The 17,334-nt window shown below is 39.4% G+C and overlaps 2 protein-coding genes across 4 annotated transcripts in view; both read right to left on the reverse strand.

The window, feature by feature from the left end:
- Positions 1–316: 316 nt before the first annotated feature.
- P5CDh1 (delta-1-Pyrroline-5-carboxylate dehydrogenase 1) lies at positions 317–3,400 on the reverse strand. Its single transcript, XM_073079325.1, has one exon. It carries the CDS (start codon positions 2,874–2,876, stop codon positions 1,173–1,175), a length of 1,704 nt encoding a protein of 567 aa, XP_072935426.1. The 5' UTR covers positions 2,877–3,400; the 3' UTR covers positions 317–1,172.
- Positions 3,401–8,333: 4,933 nt separating this feature from the next.
- bif (protein phosphatase 1-binding protein bifocal) overlaps positions 8,334–17,334 on the reverse strand; it is a 31,692-nt gene continuing 22,691 nt past the window's right edge. The window contains exons 4-7 of one of the 3 annotated variants that reach the window (XM_073079321.1): positions 13,312–13,497; positions 12,336–12,564; positions 9,324–9,437; positions 8,334–8,917 (exon numbers count right to left, since the gene is read on the reverse strand). In XM_073079321.1, coding sequence (XP_072935422.1) covers positions 8,796–8,917; positions 9,324–9,437; positions 12,336–12,564; positions 13,312–13,497 — 651 coding nt within the window. In that variant the 3' untranslated portion in view covers positions 8,334–8,795. The other 2 variants (XM_073079324.1, XM_073079323.1) reach the window with 2 other exon arrangements.

Here is a 17,334-nt window from a genome sequence, read left to right on the forward strand (position 1 = left end):
ATATCTGATTTCGATAGTTATAAAAATCTCACTAGCTTAATTAAACCTTTAAACTACTGAGAATGTGATATTATTTTTAGATTTTAGACGATTCGTAGCTAGTTCGCTGGTAAGTTCTTCAGTATAAGTAATCTTCACAAAAATTACCGTTATCACACAAATACCTATAATAAATTTAATAAAATAAATAATGTATGTACGGCTGTATTTTAGAATCTAACAGCTTTACTAAATAATAACTACATTTTTTAAATAAAAATGCGAGTAGAATTGAGGAAAGTACTTGGTAAAGATAAAATGAAGTAAATACTGTGAGTGAGCAATAATAACATTTATTTAATGACTTACATAGAAGAAGTGACTCACAATAGAGACATAATAATTATGTGCTTATTCGAATTACATTTATTTAGAAAAGATAATGTCAATTGTCCTATATGACTAACACAACAAAATATAACAGGACTAGGCACCTGATATTATGTAAACACATAAAATAACAAATATAGAATTTAATAGAATTTGCTCGAAGCCACTAACAGAAAGGAATAACAAGAGTAAAACTTATGATAAGATTATACTGTTAAAATAGAAAGTGAGGCTTAAATGCAGCTGTTGAGTCAGAGAGCTGACGAGGCCGCCTGATAGCGCGCCGCGGCCGGGCCGATAGCGCGGAGACAAACGTCCTAATCATGAGACAGGCAAATAGTACAGATTGATAAGGGACAGTCGACGGCGACAGGCCAAGCAGAACGGGTGCGTACAAATATTAGTATCTAATTAATATATTTATAGATCACATTAAACAATTCATAAATAACAACACTGAATAGAATTTTCACATGTCTCTATCAATGCTGTCCCGCAAGAAATATGCTACTTAAAATATAACATAAACAGAGTATAGATTTATAATACTAGTCTTGTAGTATCATATCTACTCCATCTAATTAATGTGTCAAACTTCATAATTTACAAATAAAGCTAATCTAATAATAAACATTAATGTTAATACTTTTATAAATATCTCATAAAGGGAATATTTCTATACACACCTAAAAGCCTATTATTGTTTGACGATAAATTAGTGAACATTATTATTTATTGTACTGATTATGCTTCATGTTGCAGTGTGCAACACATTCATTACATTGCATTGTTGCCATGTCTTCCTAGTCTCTCATGTAAGGGTAGTCAATGTCACGTAGAGGCACAAATGTTTCCTTAATGGACTGAGGCGAAGTCCAGCGCATGACATAGTTAGGACCACCGGCTTTGTCATTGGTGCCAGACATACGCCCACCTCCAAATGGCTGCTGCCCTACCACTGAGCCTGTAGATTTGTCATTGATGTAGAAATTTCCAGCCGTTGTCTTGAGTTCTTCAAGAGCAGATAAAAGGAAGTTCTGATCCTTAGCGAATACTGCTCCTGTTAAAGCAAATTTAGTGGAGCTTCCCACCAACCCTAAGGCTTTTGCAACATCACGGTCTTCATAAACATACATAGTTAGCACTGGCCCAAAGATCTCCTCAGTCATCAGCTTGTCATGAGGATCAGATGTTTCAATAATTGTCGGTTGGACAAAGTACCCCTTTTTGCCATCAAATTCCCCACCGCCTAGGATTTTATTTTTAGGATTATTTGCAGCATTCTTGATGTACCCGGTGATTCTAGCGAAGGCCTTGTCATCGATGACAGCCCCAGTAAATATTTTAAAGTCTGTAGGATCCCCAATTTTTAACTTTGCCCGCTCCTGGAGTAGTCCTTCTTTGATGGGTTCGTACAATGACTTTGGAACATAAATTCGGGAGCATGCGGAACATTTTTGTCCACAGTATTCAAAAGCAGATCTGATAGTAGAAGTGACTACTGATTGTACATCTGCTGTTGGATGGACGAAATGATAGTTTTTACCTCCGCATTCACCAATCAGTCTTGGATAATTTTTGTATTGTGAAAGGTTTTTCCCAACTTCATTCCACAACCAATTGAAAGTAGGAACTGATCCAGTAAAATTGACACCAGCTAAATGAGGGGAAGCGGTGATTGTTCGACCGAAGGTCGGTCCATCAGCAGGTACGAAATTCACAACGCCCGGTGGAAGGCCAGCTTCACGCATGATGTTGAAAATTCTCCAGTTGGAAAGCAATGCCGTATCTGATGGCTTCCATAGCACTCCATTTCCCATAAGAGCCGGGGTGTAGGCAAGGTTACCTCCAATAGCAGTAAAATTGAACGGGCTAATTGCAGCTATGAAGCCATCAATTCCACGGAATCTCAGAGAGTTTCTAGTGACAGAAGGGTTTTCAGAAATAGGTTGATATTTGGCATTTTCCTTTAGAAAGAAAACATTGAACCGGAAGAAATCAATGAGTTCTGCAGCAGAGTCTATCTCAGCTTGAACCACCGATTTGGACTGGCCCAGCATGGTGGCGGCGTTGAGGCGCTGACGATGCTCACCCGCCATCATGTCCGCCGCCGTCTGCCAGATGCGCACGCGCTCGTCGAGCGGGGTGCGGTCCCACTTCTTCTGCGCATCCACTGACGTCTGAATGGCCTTCTGGATGGTCTTCTCGCTGGCGTAATAGTATTTAGCGATCTTACGAGCGTGGTCGTGCGGCATAACCTGATAGCGTACTTCGCCATCCTTGATAGTTTCATCTCCGATGACGATGGGCACTTCCTCAGTGACGGCGGCGGTCCGCTTCAGCTCCTCGGCAAGCTCCGCGCGCTCGCGGCTGCCCTCACGGTACCCGAGCACCGGCTCATTTTGTACGCCAAAATCTTGGAACTTGGGCAACTCCACAATGCTGGAAGCGGACCGCTCCAGGCAGCGCGCTCCGCGAGCAGCTCTCACGCACACGGCAGAGAGCATTTTGCCGTTTGTAGGCTCGCACCCTTCCGATCGGTCGATATTCCTTTAGCGACGACGCGAGACCGACGAGCCCTCGAGATTGATCCGACCTTGCGTTTGCGAGGGGAGTGCAGCGGGAACTCGTTACGTAAATGGCGATCGGGCACTGGCCGCTACGCAACGAATACTACTGGAAACGACTGACGCGACTAACGCGGAACGACACGGAAAACTACGTAATTGGCAACTGCGGCAAATGACCTTCACCGCTTCACATTTTGTAACAAAAAGATGTCAAAAAAATGAATTGGTCACCCAACTCGATTAGAGAAGTATTGGAACAACGTTGTTTCATTTAGCAACACACGTTAAGTTATTTTATAAACACTTTAGAGCTTTTCTATCTTTATTCGTTTTCGAGATCGTATTTAAAAATTTCGTAACATCAATGTTATTGAAAGAACTGTCTTTCAATAATCTCTTGGTACATTCTCTTTGGTTGCCGTTGAATACATGCTGCTAAGGCTAAACTCGTAACTCAGCTGACATTCGCGATCCATAGACATTTTATTTAAGGTTCGTATCTACGGAGTTTGAAAATGCAGATTTATAGTTTTAACTTGGGTACTTTAGAACGTAGATAAGTGTTGTATTTTAATATTTAGTCCATGTTTGAAAACTGCAAGGAATTTAAGCAAATTCAATACGATCTATTGATCATATTAAGATTTTAATGTTGGGGTATGTAAAGTAAGTGAAAGAGTCACTCTGATTTGTATCGTTGATTTTGGTCCTTCTTATCAATAAGACACAAATAGCACTTAGAAGTTGTAGAACCTTTTATGATTTGAATCAAGGGGTGCCACGGCCGTACAAAAATATACAGGGTGAATCTCCATAAAGTGCACATATTGAAACAGGTAAAATTAAACCGCATTTTGTCGACAAAAAAAATAAAAAAAAAAAAAATTTTTTTTTTGGGTTTTACGACCTTTTGAAGTTTTTTTTTGGAATTGTGCACCTAAAGTAAATAAATCGCTATAACTTTTGAACTAAAAGAGTTATCATGTTCAAACAAAAATTACAATGAATGCCAATTATAGGCCGTACTGATCCATGAAAAAAAAAAACAAAAAAGGTTAACATCCCAGAAAAAAATAGTGTGATTAGTGTGAAGAAAGCAATTTTTTTAGGTTAAATTTCAGTAAACGTGATTTTCCTCAAAATAATCTAGGCTTTTTATTTTATTTTTATTATTTAATGTAATTCTACGTCGTATTAGCTTTCAAACACTAAAAGAAGCATGCCTCTAACTTAAGTATAAAGTTTCCTACGAGCGCTTAAACAAAGGCAGTTTTTAAGGGTGTTGGTAATAAATAACATTTTTAATACAAACTAGTGTTTTTTTTTTAATTATTAAAGATTTATTTTATTACTGTTTTATTACTTTAATATCGTCAAAAATAAGAAACTACCATGAATTTACCATTGAAACATATTTTTGATAGTTTCCTTTGTTAATATGTGCACTTTATGGAGATTCATCCTGTATAGTATAACAGCAGTTTTAAGCGTTGTTATATTTTTGTTTAAAAGATATAAGAAATATAGGTGCGACAAGTGAGAGACACCTATAAAAGGCATTGTAATTAGTCCTCAGGGTTTACTAACCCTAAAACGGACGCATCCGTGGCCGAGCCAAGGTGTAATATCACCAATCCAATCTAGGCTGCCAGTTGCCATTGTAGATGACCTGCATGCTCGTATATTGCCTCTTTGCGCATAAAATATTATAAAAATAAAGTAAAACATTTAAAACTCTATAATGAATATAGTCGAATTTAGTACACCAGGCGAAAACTAGTTGTAATTATATTCGATCGGTATGTCTTGTTCAGAAAACTGTACCTTAACGCAGGAAATTGCTACCGCGCATGTTCAAACTTTGACCTACATTTCAAAACGCAGGCTCGAAAACTTGTATGTACTTTAGTATGCTTATTGTGCAACTCTATTATGTAATCATCAATATAATATGTTTTATTTAATTCACTTTCATTAATTCGGTCTAGCCAACCTATCTAAATTTCATAAACGAATTATCCGATGTTTTCGACTTTTGTTAGTAGGAACAAAGGCAAAACATGGAAATTATTATAACATTCAATGAATATAGTCTGTGTGACATAGTTGAGCTAAGGTTGGCTTGATGTTGAAAAAAATTAGTTCTCAAAGCGGTATGCATGTGAAGTCTACTAGTCCACACTTGGCCAGTGCGGTAGACTACATTATAGGGCCTAATACTATTGGGACAAACAAGTTTTGACGACAACAAGTCCTGACGATTCGTCATTCTATTTAGTTTTACCGAGGGTTATAGGAACTACCCAGGAACATAAACACAGGGTTGGACACATACCGATAGAGTTGTTAATGTCGCGCACGAAGATTGAGTATGTTACCGATTTGATGCCAGGCAATAAGTATTTAGTATTTTTATGAACAGTTTTATTTGAAAAAAAAAAACATGACACGCAATTACCGCGGTTAAAACACTATTTATTACCAGACTCCCAAGAAGTGTTTATCAATTATAATATTAGTTAAAAGAGTCCCCAACACATATAACTTCTGTGAATATTGGCTTGGTTGTTTTTCTGATTAGTTTAAACAAATTTAAAACTTGCATTCAGAATTAACATTTTTAAATACAAATTTGAACTATCAGAGGTGATATACTTACTTATAGGGTCTTTCATTAAACGTGTTTCCTATCTTTAAAATTAAATAAAACAAATTGTGTGTGAGATATCGATTTTTTTAATCGTTTGAAGGATCTATTGATACCATTATGCGTGTAATAACATCGTTAAAATTTCCGCCACGGCTTCTATGGTTATGGTCTACGAAAGGCAGCGTTCTTGTGGGCGACGAAAAATCAACTGCCTCAGATTCTCCTGCACACTCTCACGGACAGCGGTCATGTTTTCGGTAGATCTTCCGTTTCGTCGATCTACGGATGTTAGTCGATCGTTTACTGAACCAGTGTGCTCAAATTCATCCACCAGATTGCGCCAATAGTCCTCTCGGTAGGACGATTGTGGCGACCTCGCAATGGGCGTAGCATGCGATACGTTGCCCGAACAGAACACCTTATTGGCATTATTGTTAAAAAAATAATATCTGCACGTATTGTTAAATGCTATCTTCATCCATGATAATGTGGCAAACAAACTGAATAAATTAGAACTGATTTGACAAATGTAGCTTCAACAAGATGGCCGTTATCAACTTTTAAAGTTCTAAAGTCCTTGTTGGAAGAACCTATAGTAGCCCAAACAGTAAAAAATGATTGTAACTTATTCATGTCATTCATATGTCATTAAGGGCTAGATTTAAAATAAGCATGGAATATATACGAAGGAAATGTGTAAAATAAAACAGGTGTATATATTTGTGTACGTTTTATTGCCGTTTCAGCATCAGCTTTGTACCGCCGCTGCCACCACGTGCGCGTCACGTGGACCCCGTTACACTACTTTAACACTATCATTGTCAGTTATACATGTCATTGGTTTCCCCTGGCCGCGAGTCGCCGGACAATACAATTCATAGGGTTTGACTAATTATGTACTGCAAAAATATAATGGTTTCTTTAAAAAACTACATCAAATTATATTTTCATGATAAATAAATGTACTGAATTTTCAAGGTATGAAATTACACGACTTTGTTGTGAAACAATAATATTTATTATATATATTATCACTAAATACGGAGTAGTGTCCGGCGACTCCCAAGTCAGAATACTGCACATTACAAACTTAAATATTTATTTTGCATTACAATACATTAACTATAATAAACCTACATTAAATGTCATAATACGCATAAGATACGATACAACTAAGCATTGGCAAGTGTCGGCCGCGCCCACACACAGCACCGCGCTAACACATAATGAGTTATTTTCTAAAATTAAAGTAACATATCCTATTTGCACCAAAAACGTTAATTCGTATTACATCAGAAAATACTACACAAAAACAAATAATAAAATAACGTCAAACTAAGGGCCGCATGCTAAATGTATGAGCGCAGCGTTACATACGAACAAAAATAATATGACACTCTTAAAGCGTGTCCGAACGAACCGGCTTCCTACGCTAACGTATTATCTAAGTATATCTATATTAAGATAAATGCTGTGAGCCCGCCACCCACCACTGACTATCACCATAGTCAAATACTATGACAATTGGAATGCCTGATGAATTAATTTTAAATAGGCCATGGGCGGGCATAGAGTTATCCTAGCGTACAGAATGTCTAGATAAGAAATAATGAGTTTTTTAATTTCAAAGAAACGAGTGTCTCACCTCTAAGCGTCTTAAACGCGTACATTAAATTAATATCGCCGCACACTACTTAGCATAACGAAATTTAAGGTCGTGCATAGAAGTGTACGTTGCGGACACGTCAGAAGCATTAAAACGCGGATTATACGAACGAATATACGCACACACTGCTGTATAGCAGCAGTCGTTTAATTCTAGACATTAGGGACTAGAATAGTCTGAGCGGCAATTACATACCAACTTAACAAATACTGTATTGGAATATTATAAATATGGATCGGCTATGTTACTCTCCACTTACAACTGTTACGAGAGTAAAAGAAATTATAACGCTATCAATTACACGAGAATCGCGTAAGAGCTAAATTTATAAATATTCCTACAGCGTAATCTAACGTACACTTTACTTCATATCGAATTAAATTTGTATATTCGTATAAAAATGACAAAACATCGTGTAAAATTTAGGAATGAATTCTTAGGAATGACTGAAATCACAATTACTACAATCGATCAGGTCTTTTAAGTTGTAAATTCGTCGACGACCATTCCTGGACGATAGATCAAAAATTATATTATATCTTGAGTTCCCTCCGCGACCCCTAGCTATACCCTACTCAAGTAAAATAGCTCAAAAAGATGTTAAAACGTTCATTATCAGCTAGTCAGTCGAGCTTCGTTAGTTTACCGATGCTATTAAAACAATATTATTAAGTACATTAGTAAGATATGACTCGCTGAAGTTATTACAATGTATTTAAATAGTGATTGAGCAAAATGCATTAAATTTGTTTTTTTTTTATAAAGTCTGAATGCTATCTTATAAAAAATTGGAATACAATACAATCCATACAAAACTTATCTTTTAAATTTTAAGTATACAAAAATGAAACTAATATTCATGGAGTAGTACAGTTAAAATTGTAAATGTGTATGTGTTACAAATATTAAAATTTCTTAACAATATGATTGATTTATTATATTTTTTATTACTGTATGCATTCATAATTAATGGTTGATTTTGTAAGATGGAAGATAATTTATAACGTGTCTAGTACAAACTACTATTTTTGTCAGGACAATACATGTGAAGGAAAGAATATCAAAACATTGTATACTTATTTTTACTATTTGGACATACATTTTAATTCTGAACTTGACCTTACAATTATCCAGAATGTTCTGTTTTAGTAAAAGTGAAGGATATATAAAAATTCAACAGCAACATGTCCTGCTATTCGATCATTCAAAGTCTACTTCAATTTTTTTTCTTGAGTTTTAACCGTAAAATTGGCCGTTGCACTCGCCAGCTATTCTCCGACAGATACCGGAGTGTGGCGACCTTCCGCTACTCGACAAGAGACGGCGCCACGAGTATCCTGAATCACGCTATCGAAGTTTTCTAAACATCTTGCATATATACAAGTTCCGAATCGAGAGGGTCGGAGCACGGCCGCTCCCCGGGCACGGTCACCTAGGCCGGCGGGAGGTCTCCCGCTGCACGACAAGAGCCGGCGTCGTCTGTCGAGTGGCGGGAGGTCGGCGCCGGAGCGCCGTGGCCGGTCGCGCGCGGCGCGGGCGGTCAGAACAGCAGGTCGGTGGCGTGCGTGCGCGCCTCGCTCCACGAGCGCGCGGCGTGCGCGGCGCACGGCCGCGCGTCGCCCGCCTCCGCCGCCTCCGCCGCGCCCGCCGCGCCCGCCGCCTCTGCGGGGGACACATCGTTTATATACTTATTGTTAAGTTAATATTAAGTTAAGCACCACCGCCACACCTATTTCTGCCTAATAACAGCAGTGTTAGGCGCTGCTGTGTTCCGCTTTGAAGGGTGTGGGAAGGGAGACATACTTTTCCGAGGCGTTCCAGCTTCCAGCAGGGGTAGCGGCGCATCTGGGGCCGACCTCAGATAGGAATATCTAATCCTATCTGGGGTTGATTATATATGTCCATGGGCGGCAGTAGCCGCTTACCACGAGGTGGACTTGCATGCTCGTCTGCTACTCCTATATTATAAAAAAAATACACATGGGCAGCAGGAGCCCCCTGCAATGTAATGAATAGCACGCCCCATTGCTAAAACTTATCTAATAGTTGTAATGTAAACACACGATACCTGCTGCATCGTGGTGCGGGGCGGGCGCGGGCGGCGGGGCGGGGCGCGCGAGGCCGAGCTCGAAGGCGGCGGCGCGCGTCTTGCTCGGCGTGTAGCGCGCCAGCGCCGCCGACGCTGCACACCAATATTGAGCAATATGAACTCTAACTACAATTACATATAGTAATCAGTAATTATAACTACACAATTACAAAAAGTAATTGTAAAAAATAGTTAATCATTTTGATTACCAACTACTAATTTTAGTTTATCGTTCATCACGCGCGCGAGTCGTTCATGTACCTACTTGTCGGTTGCTAGGTAGTGAGTTAAGGGCCTGTTAGAGCGAGAGTGCAGCGCTAAGTCGTACCACCAAACAGACCATATGCGGGAATCGAACCCACACCTTCGGGTTTTAACTCGGCTGTACAAGTTGTACTCTTATTCCACGTTTTATTTCATTGCAAAATATAAGTCCATAGAATTCAAATAGTCAGTAGTTATAATTTGTTATTATTCCTATTGTTGTTATTACGTCTTACTTTTATGTATGCTTACAAGGAGTCTTTGATACTCTTTAAGTTAAGGTGACACATGTAAATTAATAATCGTTGGTGATTTTAATAAATAACTAAATAACTACTAGATTACAGCAATCAAATTAATAACTACATCATGTAGTTTGATTACTGTAGTTAAGTTACGATTAAAAGTAGTTAACTACAATATAATCATAACTACATGTAGTTAACTACTTTTAATCGTAGTTAATAACCAGATTACAAATTGTAGTTAATTACGTCCTACTGTGCCGCGCACCGCACACCTCACACACGCATAGCATTAACCTAGCAAACTAGATGATAATACTATATAATATGATATAGTTGAATGGTTGCAAGATATGCCAAGGTACTGATTATATCGCTATAATGAAATAGAAACGATATGTTATGATCTTCACTGAAACTCTTAGCATTTGCAGTTATAGATATATAAATGAAAATACATTATATTCGAAAAATAATTCCGTACAAGTTCACAACCATATTTAATTCCAATAAAAATATAATGTTTATGATCGAAACTACTCTGGCGATTTAGACTCAGGCTAATGGTAACAAGTTCGAAAATGATTGTTGGTGCTTATTACATCACGAATATAGTACGATACGTAGTCGATGTGGCTGTACATACGAGAACGGTCACACGAACACCTCGGGCCGCGCTAGGACCGACGGCAGCTGCGACGACGCTACGGACATGCATATTTCACTTAACCTCCATATGTATTTACCTTTTATTTATTTTTTTGGGGGGGAAACCTTCAAAAAGTACCCGGTGCCGTGGGAGCGACACGGGGTTATGCGAGACTTCTAACGCACTAAAACCGGTGGCCGTCCTCGGCGCTGCGTAGAGGACTCCGGGATCTCCAAAGGAACGCGACCGGAGTCCTCTCAGCGCACTGCCCCGTCGGGCTCCGCCCAGGTGAGTTTGTATCACCACACCGTCTGGTATACGACGGAATGCGACCACACATACCGCCGTCCTTCCCGGGGTCGCTAGCCGGGCGGTTCGAGCACCCGCTCTTGCCGCCCGCAACCCCGAAAGCCCCTTTTAGTCGCCTCTTACGACATGCAGGGGATACCGTAGCCCTATTCTGGTCCCGGAACTACAGGGACAGGGCCCATATGTATTTACCTACCAATATATCAACTTTGGGTATGTATTTTAAAACGTCCAAATTTACAAAAAAAAAGTGCTACAATAACGAGCTTTCATATATTCTATCAACGGAACAAATATATCATGATTTTAATTTGCTTCAAATTAAATTAATCAATCAATCAATAATTGATAAAATTAATAATAAAGAGGTTTTAAAATAACATTAATGGTTGTGATACATATGTACAATCAAAATATGACACTAAAAAAAATTTTGAGTCTACTAACTAAAAATTTATTCTAATGTACGAAAAAATACCGTTACGAAATAAAACTATTTTATTTGCGAAGCTTCCACATAAGCAGTATGTTTACTTCTATATTTATATAAGTTTAAGTTTGATGTAGAACGGATGTGAAGGTAAGCGGTCATTGCCGCCTAGCATCTGTAATCAACTGCAATAAAAATGGGCTTTCATCACCATCATCATCATCAACCCATTACTGTCCATTACTGTGAAAAAGATTAGGCCATAGTCCACCGCGCTGGCCAAGTGCGTATTGGTAGACTTCACATACCTTTGAGTTTTTTTTTATAAATCTCTCAGGTATGCAGGTTTCCTCTCGATGTTTTCCTTCACCGTTTAAGCAAGTGATAATTAATTTCTAATACGCACATAATTTTGAAAATCAGAGGTGCCTGCCTGAGATTTGAACGTCGGACCCCTCGATCGAGAGGCCGCGTTTCTTAACCACTAGGCCATTACTGCTTGGGCTTTACTTGAAGCTTATAATAGATGCGTTCCCAACCTTGAGAAATAATGCTATCGCTTTAGATCTGAGCCACCAGGATTCCGACCCTTTCAGTTGTATGTGTGAATTGTAATTTGTAACGTATATTTTTTGTTGTTTACAACTCGTGTAGAGTTTGCCAGCGATGACGCTCGTAGTGTACACCGCGCAACGCCGCTTACAATCAATTACGAATGAATGCGCGCTGTCGAGCCGCGGACGTGTAGTCTTCACGCGCGGTCTGTACGCGTAAGAAATTCCTCGTTTCAAAAAAATCTTACCGCCATAAACTATTCGTGTTTTTTTGTACATTTTTTCACACCAGGACAAATAAAAATGCTGCCAAAAACACGTCTTTGTTGTACAAGCAGGTATTTTGTGGCACAGTTTAAAGTAAATTTCCAAAGTTAAAGACTAATAATATTTTGTGTGATTTGTTGATTGTTACAAGATAATCTGTGAGACATGGCTTACGCCTCTGTAAGCCAGAGCGAGATACGAGATATTTTTTATTTTACTTATGTAAGGCTTATCTACAGTTATATTAGGAGATTATTATTAATCTAATATTACCGATATGGGTGTTGGAAGTAAGCGTTGCGAGCAGCGCGGGCTGGCGGGCTTGCTCGCCGTCCGCATCGTCGGCCTCTGCGTCGAGCGGTGCGTCGAGCGGCGCGGCGAGCGGCGCGGCGAGCAGTGCGGCGGGCGCGGCGGTGGGGGTGGCGGGAGACTCCTCACATAGCGACGTCTCGGAGGGGTACTCGAACGTGCGGGTCAACGAATCATCGAATTGGAGTTTGAGCTGAAATGTTTAGAAATAAGTTTATGTTAAAGTGAAAAGTAAAATTATTGACACACACAGATCCTAAAAATTTAATCCCCAGTATCCGAAAGATGTTCGCTACATATGTTAGACAGCTGGCACCTAAATCCTGTTAACGAAACGTATGCCGTGGTTCTATCACGTTTCTGATGATTAACAGCTACGGTATCTCTTGCATATGGTAAGATCAGATAAAAAGGGGATTTTTGTGTTTTGAACAGCAAGAGTGAAAGCCAACAGTCGAATCATCCTGCCAGCGACCACGGGAAAGGCGTCGGTAAGTGTGGCTGCAAATTGTCGTAACGTAAACGTAAATGCTCACTTGGGCAGAGCCCGATAGGGGCACGAGACTCGTTGGAGTGTCCCACATAGCTCGGTGTCATCCAACAGCAACACGAACTTTTAGGGAGGCTTCTGCCTTGTCAACCAAAACAAGCAGGTTTTAGGAGGTGGTAGTACCTTTTGTGGTTAGACTCCGGCGGCACCACCGCCACACCTATTCTGCCTAATAACAGCGGTGTTTGGCGCTGCTGTGTTCCGTTTTGAAGGGTGTGGTAAGGGAGACATACTTTTCCGAGCGCGTTCCAGCTTACTCCTCAGCTAATATCTAATCCTATCTGGGGTTGATTACAGATGTCTATGGGCGCCAGTAGCCACTTACCATCAGGTAGACTGCATGCTCGTCTGCTACTCCCATATTATAAAAAAAACAAAATATCTTTGTACCCTTGAGATGCGGTCCTTGTTGGGGCGGCCGGGCATGGAGGAGCGGCCGTTGATGAGCACGTTGTCGTTGACGAAGCGCACGCCGCACGGCGACGGCGGCCGCCCGTCGCCCTCGTCCTCCGCCTCCGAGTCCAAGTCCGGCGCCAGCGCCTCCGGCCGCAGCACCACTATGCCGGGCTCGCCCGCCTGGAACCACAGGAAATTATAACATTAGCCATAGATAAGTATAGATATATAGACAGTTTTGTCAGCCATTTAATGGCTGTCATGGTGTAATTTACGCAAATGCTGACATGCGCAGTTACGTGGTGTAAAAACACTAAATCGGAGAAAAAGTGCGCAGAAATATCGTTTCATTCGTAAATGATCTAAAAAATCCATTTTTTAAATATTTTTCAAACACGATAATAGATGACAGTGACAATTTCAATTGTCAAGACTGGTTACATTTTCTTGTTAGGAGTGAGTAATCTTTACTAATCTGTGCCATTAGCACACTGTTATTAGTTACATATTAAAGTTATATGTAAGAAAATTATTAAACAGATATGCACTCTATCTGGTATTAACTCTATTATCCATAGATGTAACTGACTACAACACGTTATTTGCACCACAGCCCGACACCTGTAAACTATGTGAATAAACTGAAGTACGACGATTATTTACGATCTACATACATGTCTCCAGACTTATCGTTGACTTTATTAGTGTAACTATACTGTAAGCGTGAAAGAATGGGACACAAATATTGATTCACAAATAGAGACAAAATATATAAAGAAAATGAGATATTTTCTGTCTTTGATATGGAACAGACTTGAAGATTTGAAGGTGGTAGAACCCTTTGTGGTTCGACTCCGGCGGCACCACCGCCACACCTATTTCTACCTAATAACAGCAGTGTTAGGCGCTGCTGTGTTCCGGTTTGAAGGGTGTGGTAAGGGAGATAGACTTTTCCGAGGCGTTCCAGCTTAGTCCTCAGGGGTAGCGGCGCATCTGTGGCCGACCTCAGGTAGGAATATCTAATCCTATCTGGGGTTGATTACAGATGTCCATGGGCGGCAGTAGCCACTTACCATCAGGTGGACTGCATGCTCGTCTGCTACTCTCATATTATAAAAAAAAAAAAAAAAAAGACAGACTGTAAGGAAGATTTTTTTTATAAAACCCATGTCTTCACAAAATATCAATCAAATCATATCAATATATATCAAAGATCTCTGGTCAAATATAAAAATTTAAAAGAATATTTAAGTAAGTAAGCAGATAAGGGTAAGAGAAGAGTCGAAATTTAACTCTGTTAGCAGCATTTAGGTTTATCAGCAACGTGGCAACTACAATAACAAAACGAAACCGACGAGGATTGTTATATTTAGCTAATGCCAGCTAATAAACTTGGCATTTGAATCTCGCTCGAGCCGCAGGGAAACGTTCCTATTTTATTATGCACATTAACCCGTAGTTGGCAAATGCTTTCCATTCCGAGCGAACCCTAACCATACGGATTATAATACCCGCTCTGTTCAAACGCGGAGAAAACGACATGCAATCAGCTTCTTGTGGAGTCTACATAATTCCAACTCGTTAGTTAGTTCCCGCAGACGAGTTCCAGTAAACAAACAGTAACGTGGGGAAAAACAGGTCGAACGATAGCCATTTTCCGTATGTACGGGATGCACTTGTTTATTTACTTATCAGCACCGTTACCGCGGTCCCGGTTTTAAGCATAAGTAACGTTTACTGTTAGTTTAATGATTTATTGTTTAAACAAAAAATACTTTAATCGAAACTTTGACAGAACGTAAATAATACGTATTTTGTGTTGAAAACGTTGAAAAGTAGGGTTACTATTATATCTATTGCATGTATTATGCAAAAAAGTCAACCATTAATTACTACTTCAAAATAGTATGTGGGTCAAAATGATATGTGTGTTGTTTCGTTTTTATAGTATTTGGTCCAGCGAGTGTTGTTTCCCTGAGCAGGCCGGTGCGTTCCGCGTGGCGGGCGGTGGCGGGCGGTGGCGGGCGGTGGCGGGCGGTCGCGGGCGCAGGTTCAAGGGAACGCCGCGGTCCCACACTCGCCAACCGGCTGCCAGAGCCGCGCTACACGCTACTGCGGTGACAACGCTAGGTTTTCATCGCGGGATAGAACCAGGACTACGGCATGATGATTGGTGATATATGAGCAGTCAATTGGTATTTTGGCCAATGTCATAGCCAAGTTCAAGAGTGGTTAAATCTAGAAAAAGGTCAACAGCGTTTTTCTGAAATTTTATCTATAGAAGTGGCATTGTATAGTTGACGGGTGGACAGGAATACTGATATAGCTAAGACCTTCATTGTATTTAGAAATAAATACCCATAAGCATATGTTATTAATAATGTTACTATCATAGTCGTATAAAGTGTGTGTCGGTCTAGAATAGCATCGCACAATCTCGTCCCGGGAACATCGGAGAAGACGACTATGTGATTAAATTCAGAAAAAAATAAAATTAATATGTATGTACAATAAAAATATAACTCTAATACCTATTTTGAGCACACGTGAAGCGAACATACAAATGTTATTGATGCAAAAACAGGAAATCTCTCTTAGGTCACATTTGATGGCGACCCTACCAGCCGAGTATTATGTTGTTGAGAGGTAATTAACCTGCATATGTCAGGTTCTATCACCAGTGCGACCGGCCCTCCGATGGGAATGATGGCGCTGAGATATTTTTACTTTGATCATTGTAACTCTCATTGCTATCAGGGAAATCGGAATGGAGAATAATTTAGAAAATAGAAATAATTTAAATGGTAATGGAAATAATTTAGAAAAAATGTTGACTTAATGAAACTTTTGCTTTACATTGTAGAGTCAACGTTAAGCCGTCTTTTACGACACGTAACACTTAACCGTTATTTACTTTTGCTGAAATAGTGGTTAGATATAATCGGCACGGGTAATACTGTGGCAGTAGCTTTGATTCCTAAAATCGTAAATGAATGAGTTAGCGTCACAATTCTTAGAAATGAAATAGTGTCATTTTAACCACAGTAAGTATGTTATATTGAATTTACGCGTTTCATTGGATCTTTGTGGCTACGTGGTAATAAGTGTAAATTAACGTATAAACAAGCTTTATTTATAAAGTACCTACTTAGTAAGCTTAAAAATAATCAACATTTATTGTATTTAGTAGTAGGGGTACTGAAAACTTATTTTTGAGCATTGAAGGCGTCGACATATTCCTTTATCATATAGGAAACATGTACAATGTACATGATATAGGAAATAGGAGAATGACGCGTCGCTCTTTATATCGAATGCGTCGATGATTACCTTGTTTTGTGGTAATAGCATATACGTATAATTCACACTTAATAATCACGCCAATTTTATCTTAAAATCGTGAGTTATTATACAAGTCTATTATTTAAGACAAGGTTCCGTGGGTCATACATACGGATAGTTATGTAGAAGTACACAAAATAAAATGATATTTCTGCGGTACACTAATGTATCGCATATTTCGATGTGGCTGCATTACGGACGACGCCTTGGCACCGCCACAGAATTAATCCTCCTTAGAACATTTTTCGTATGCTTTTACGTAAGTAAAGCAATTTATCAGCAACTTCTAATTCTACTAACACCAAAGTAGGAAAGATTAGCAAAGGAGTTATCTTGTTGTAATGCCTAATCTAGTCACGTGGCATGATTGATGTTTGTTTAGATAATCACTTTCCTATGTTACGATCGCACTATTTAATTAACCTTAGTGGTTACATTTATATTATCAGATCACAGATGTTTTATAAATGGTTAACCTTGACACCATAATTACTTACCCTGATAAGAAAAATGGGTCCCTCGTTCATTTTGGACACTATCGTCTACTGGAATTAGCGGACGTGAGCATCACGTCGCCCTGCACGTCGCGCTCGCAAGACATTTGTGCTAATCAACAAATGCTTTATCATTACGGGGATTACTGTAGATTGGCTAATCCTACCTATACTTTTATAA

Source organism: Epargyreus clarus, unplaced genomic scaffold, assembly GCF_041222505.1.
Source record: "Epargyreus clarus isolate Ecla_fem2 unplaced genomic scaffold, WU_Ecla_fem_2.2 ptg000014l, whole genome shotgun sequence".
Taxonomy (NCBI): domain Eukaryota; kingdom Metazoa; phylum Arthropoda; class Insecta; order Lepidoptera; family Hesperiidae; genus Epargyreus; species Epargyreus clarus.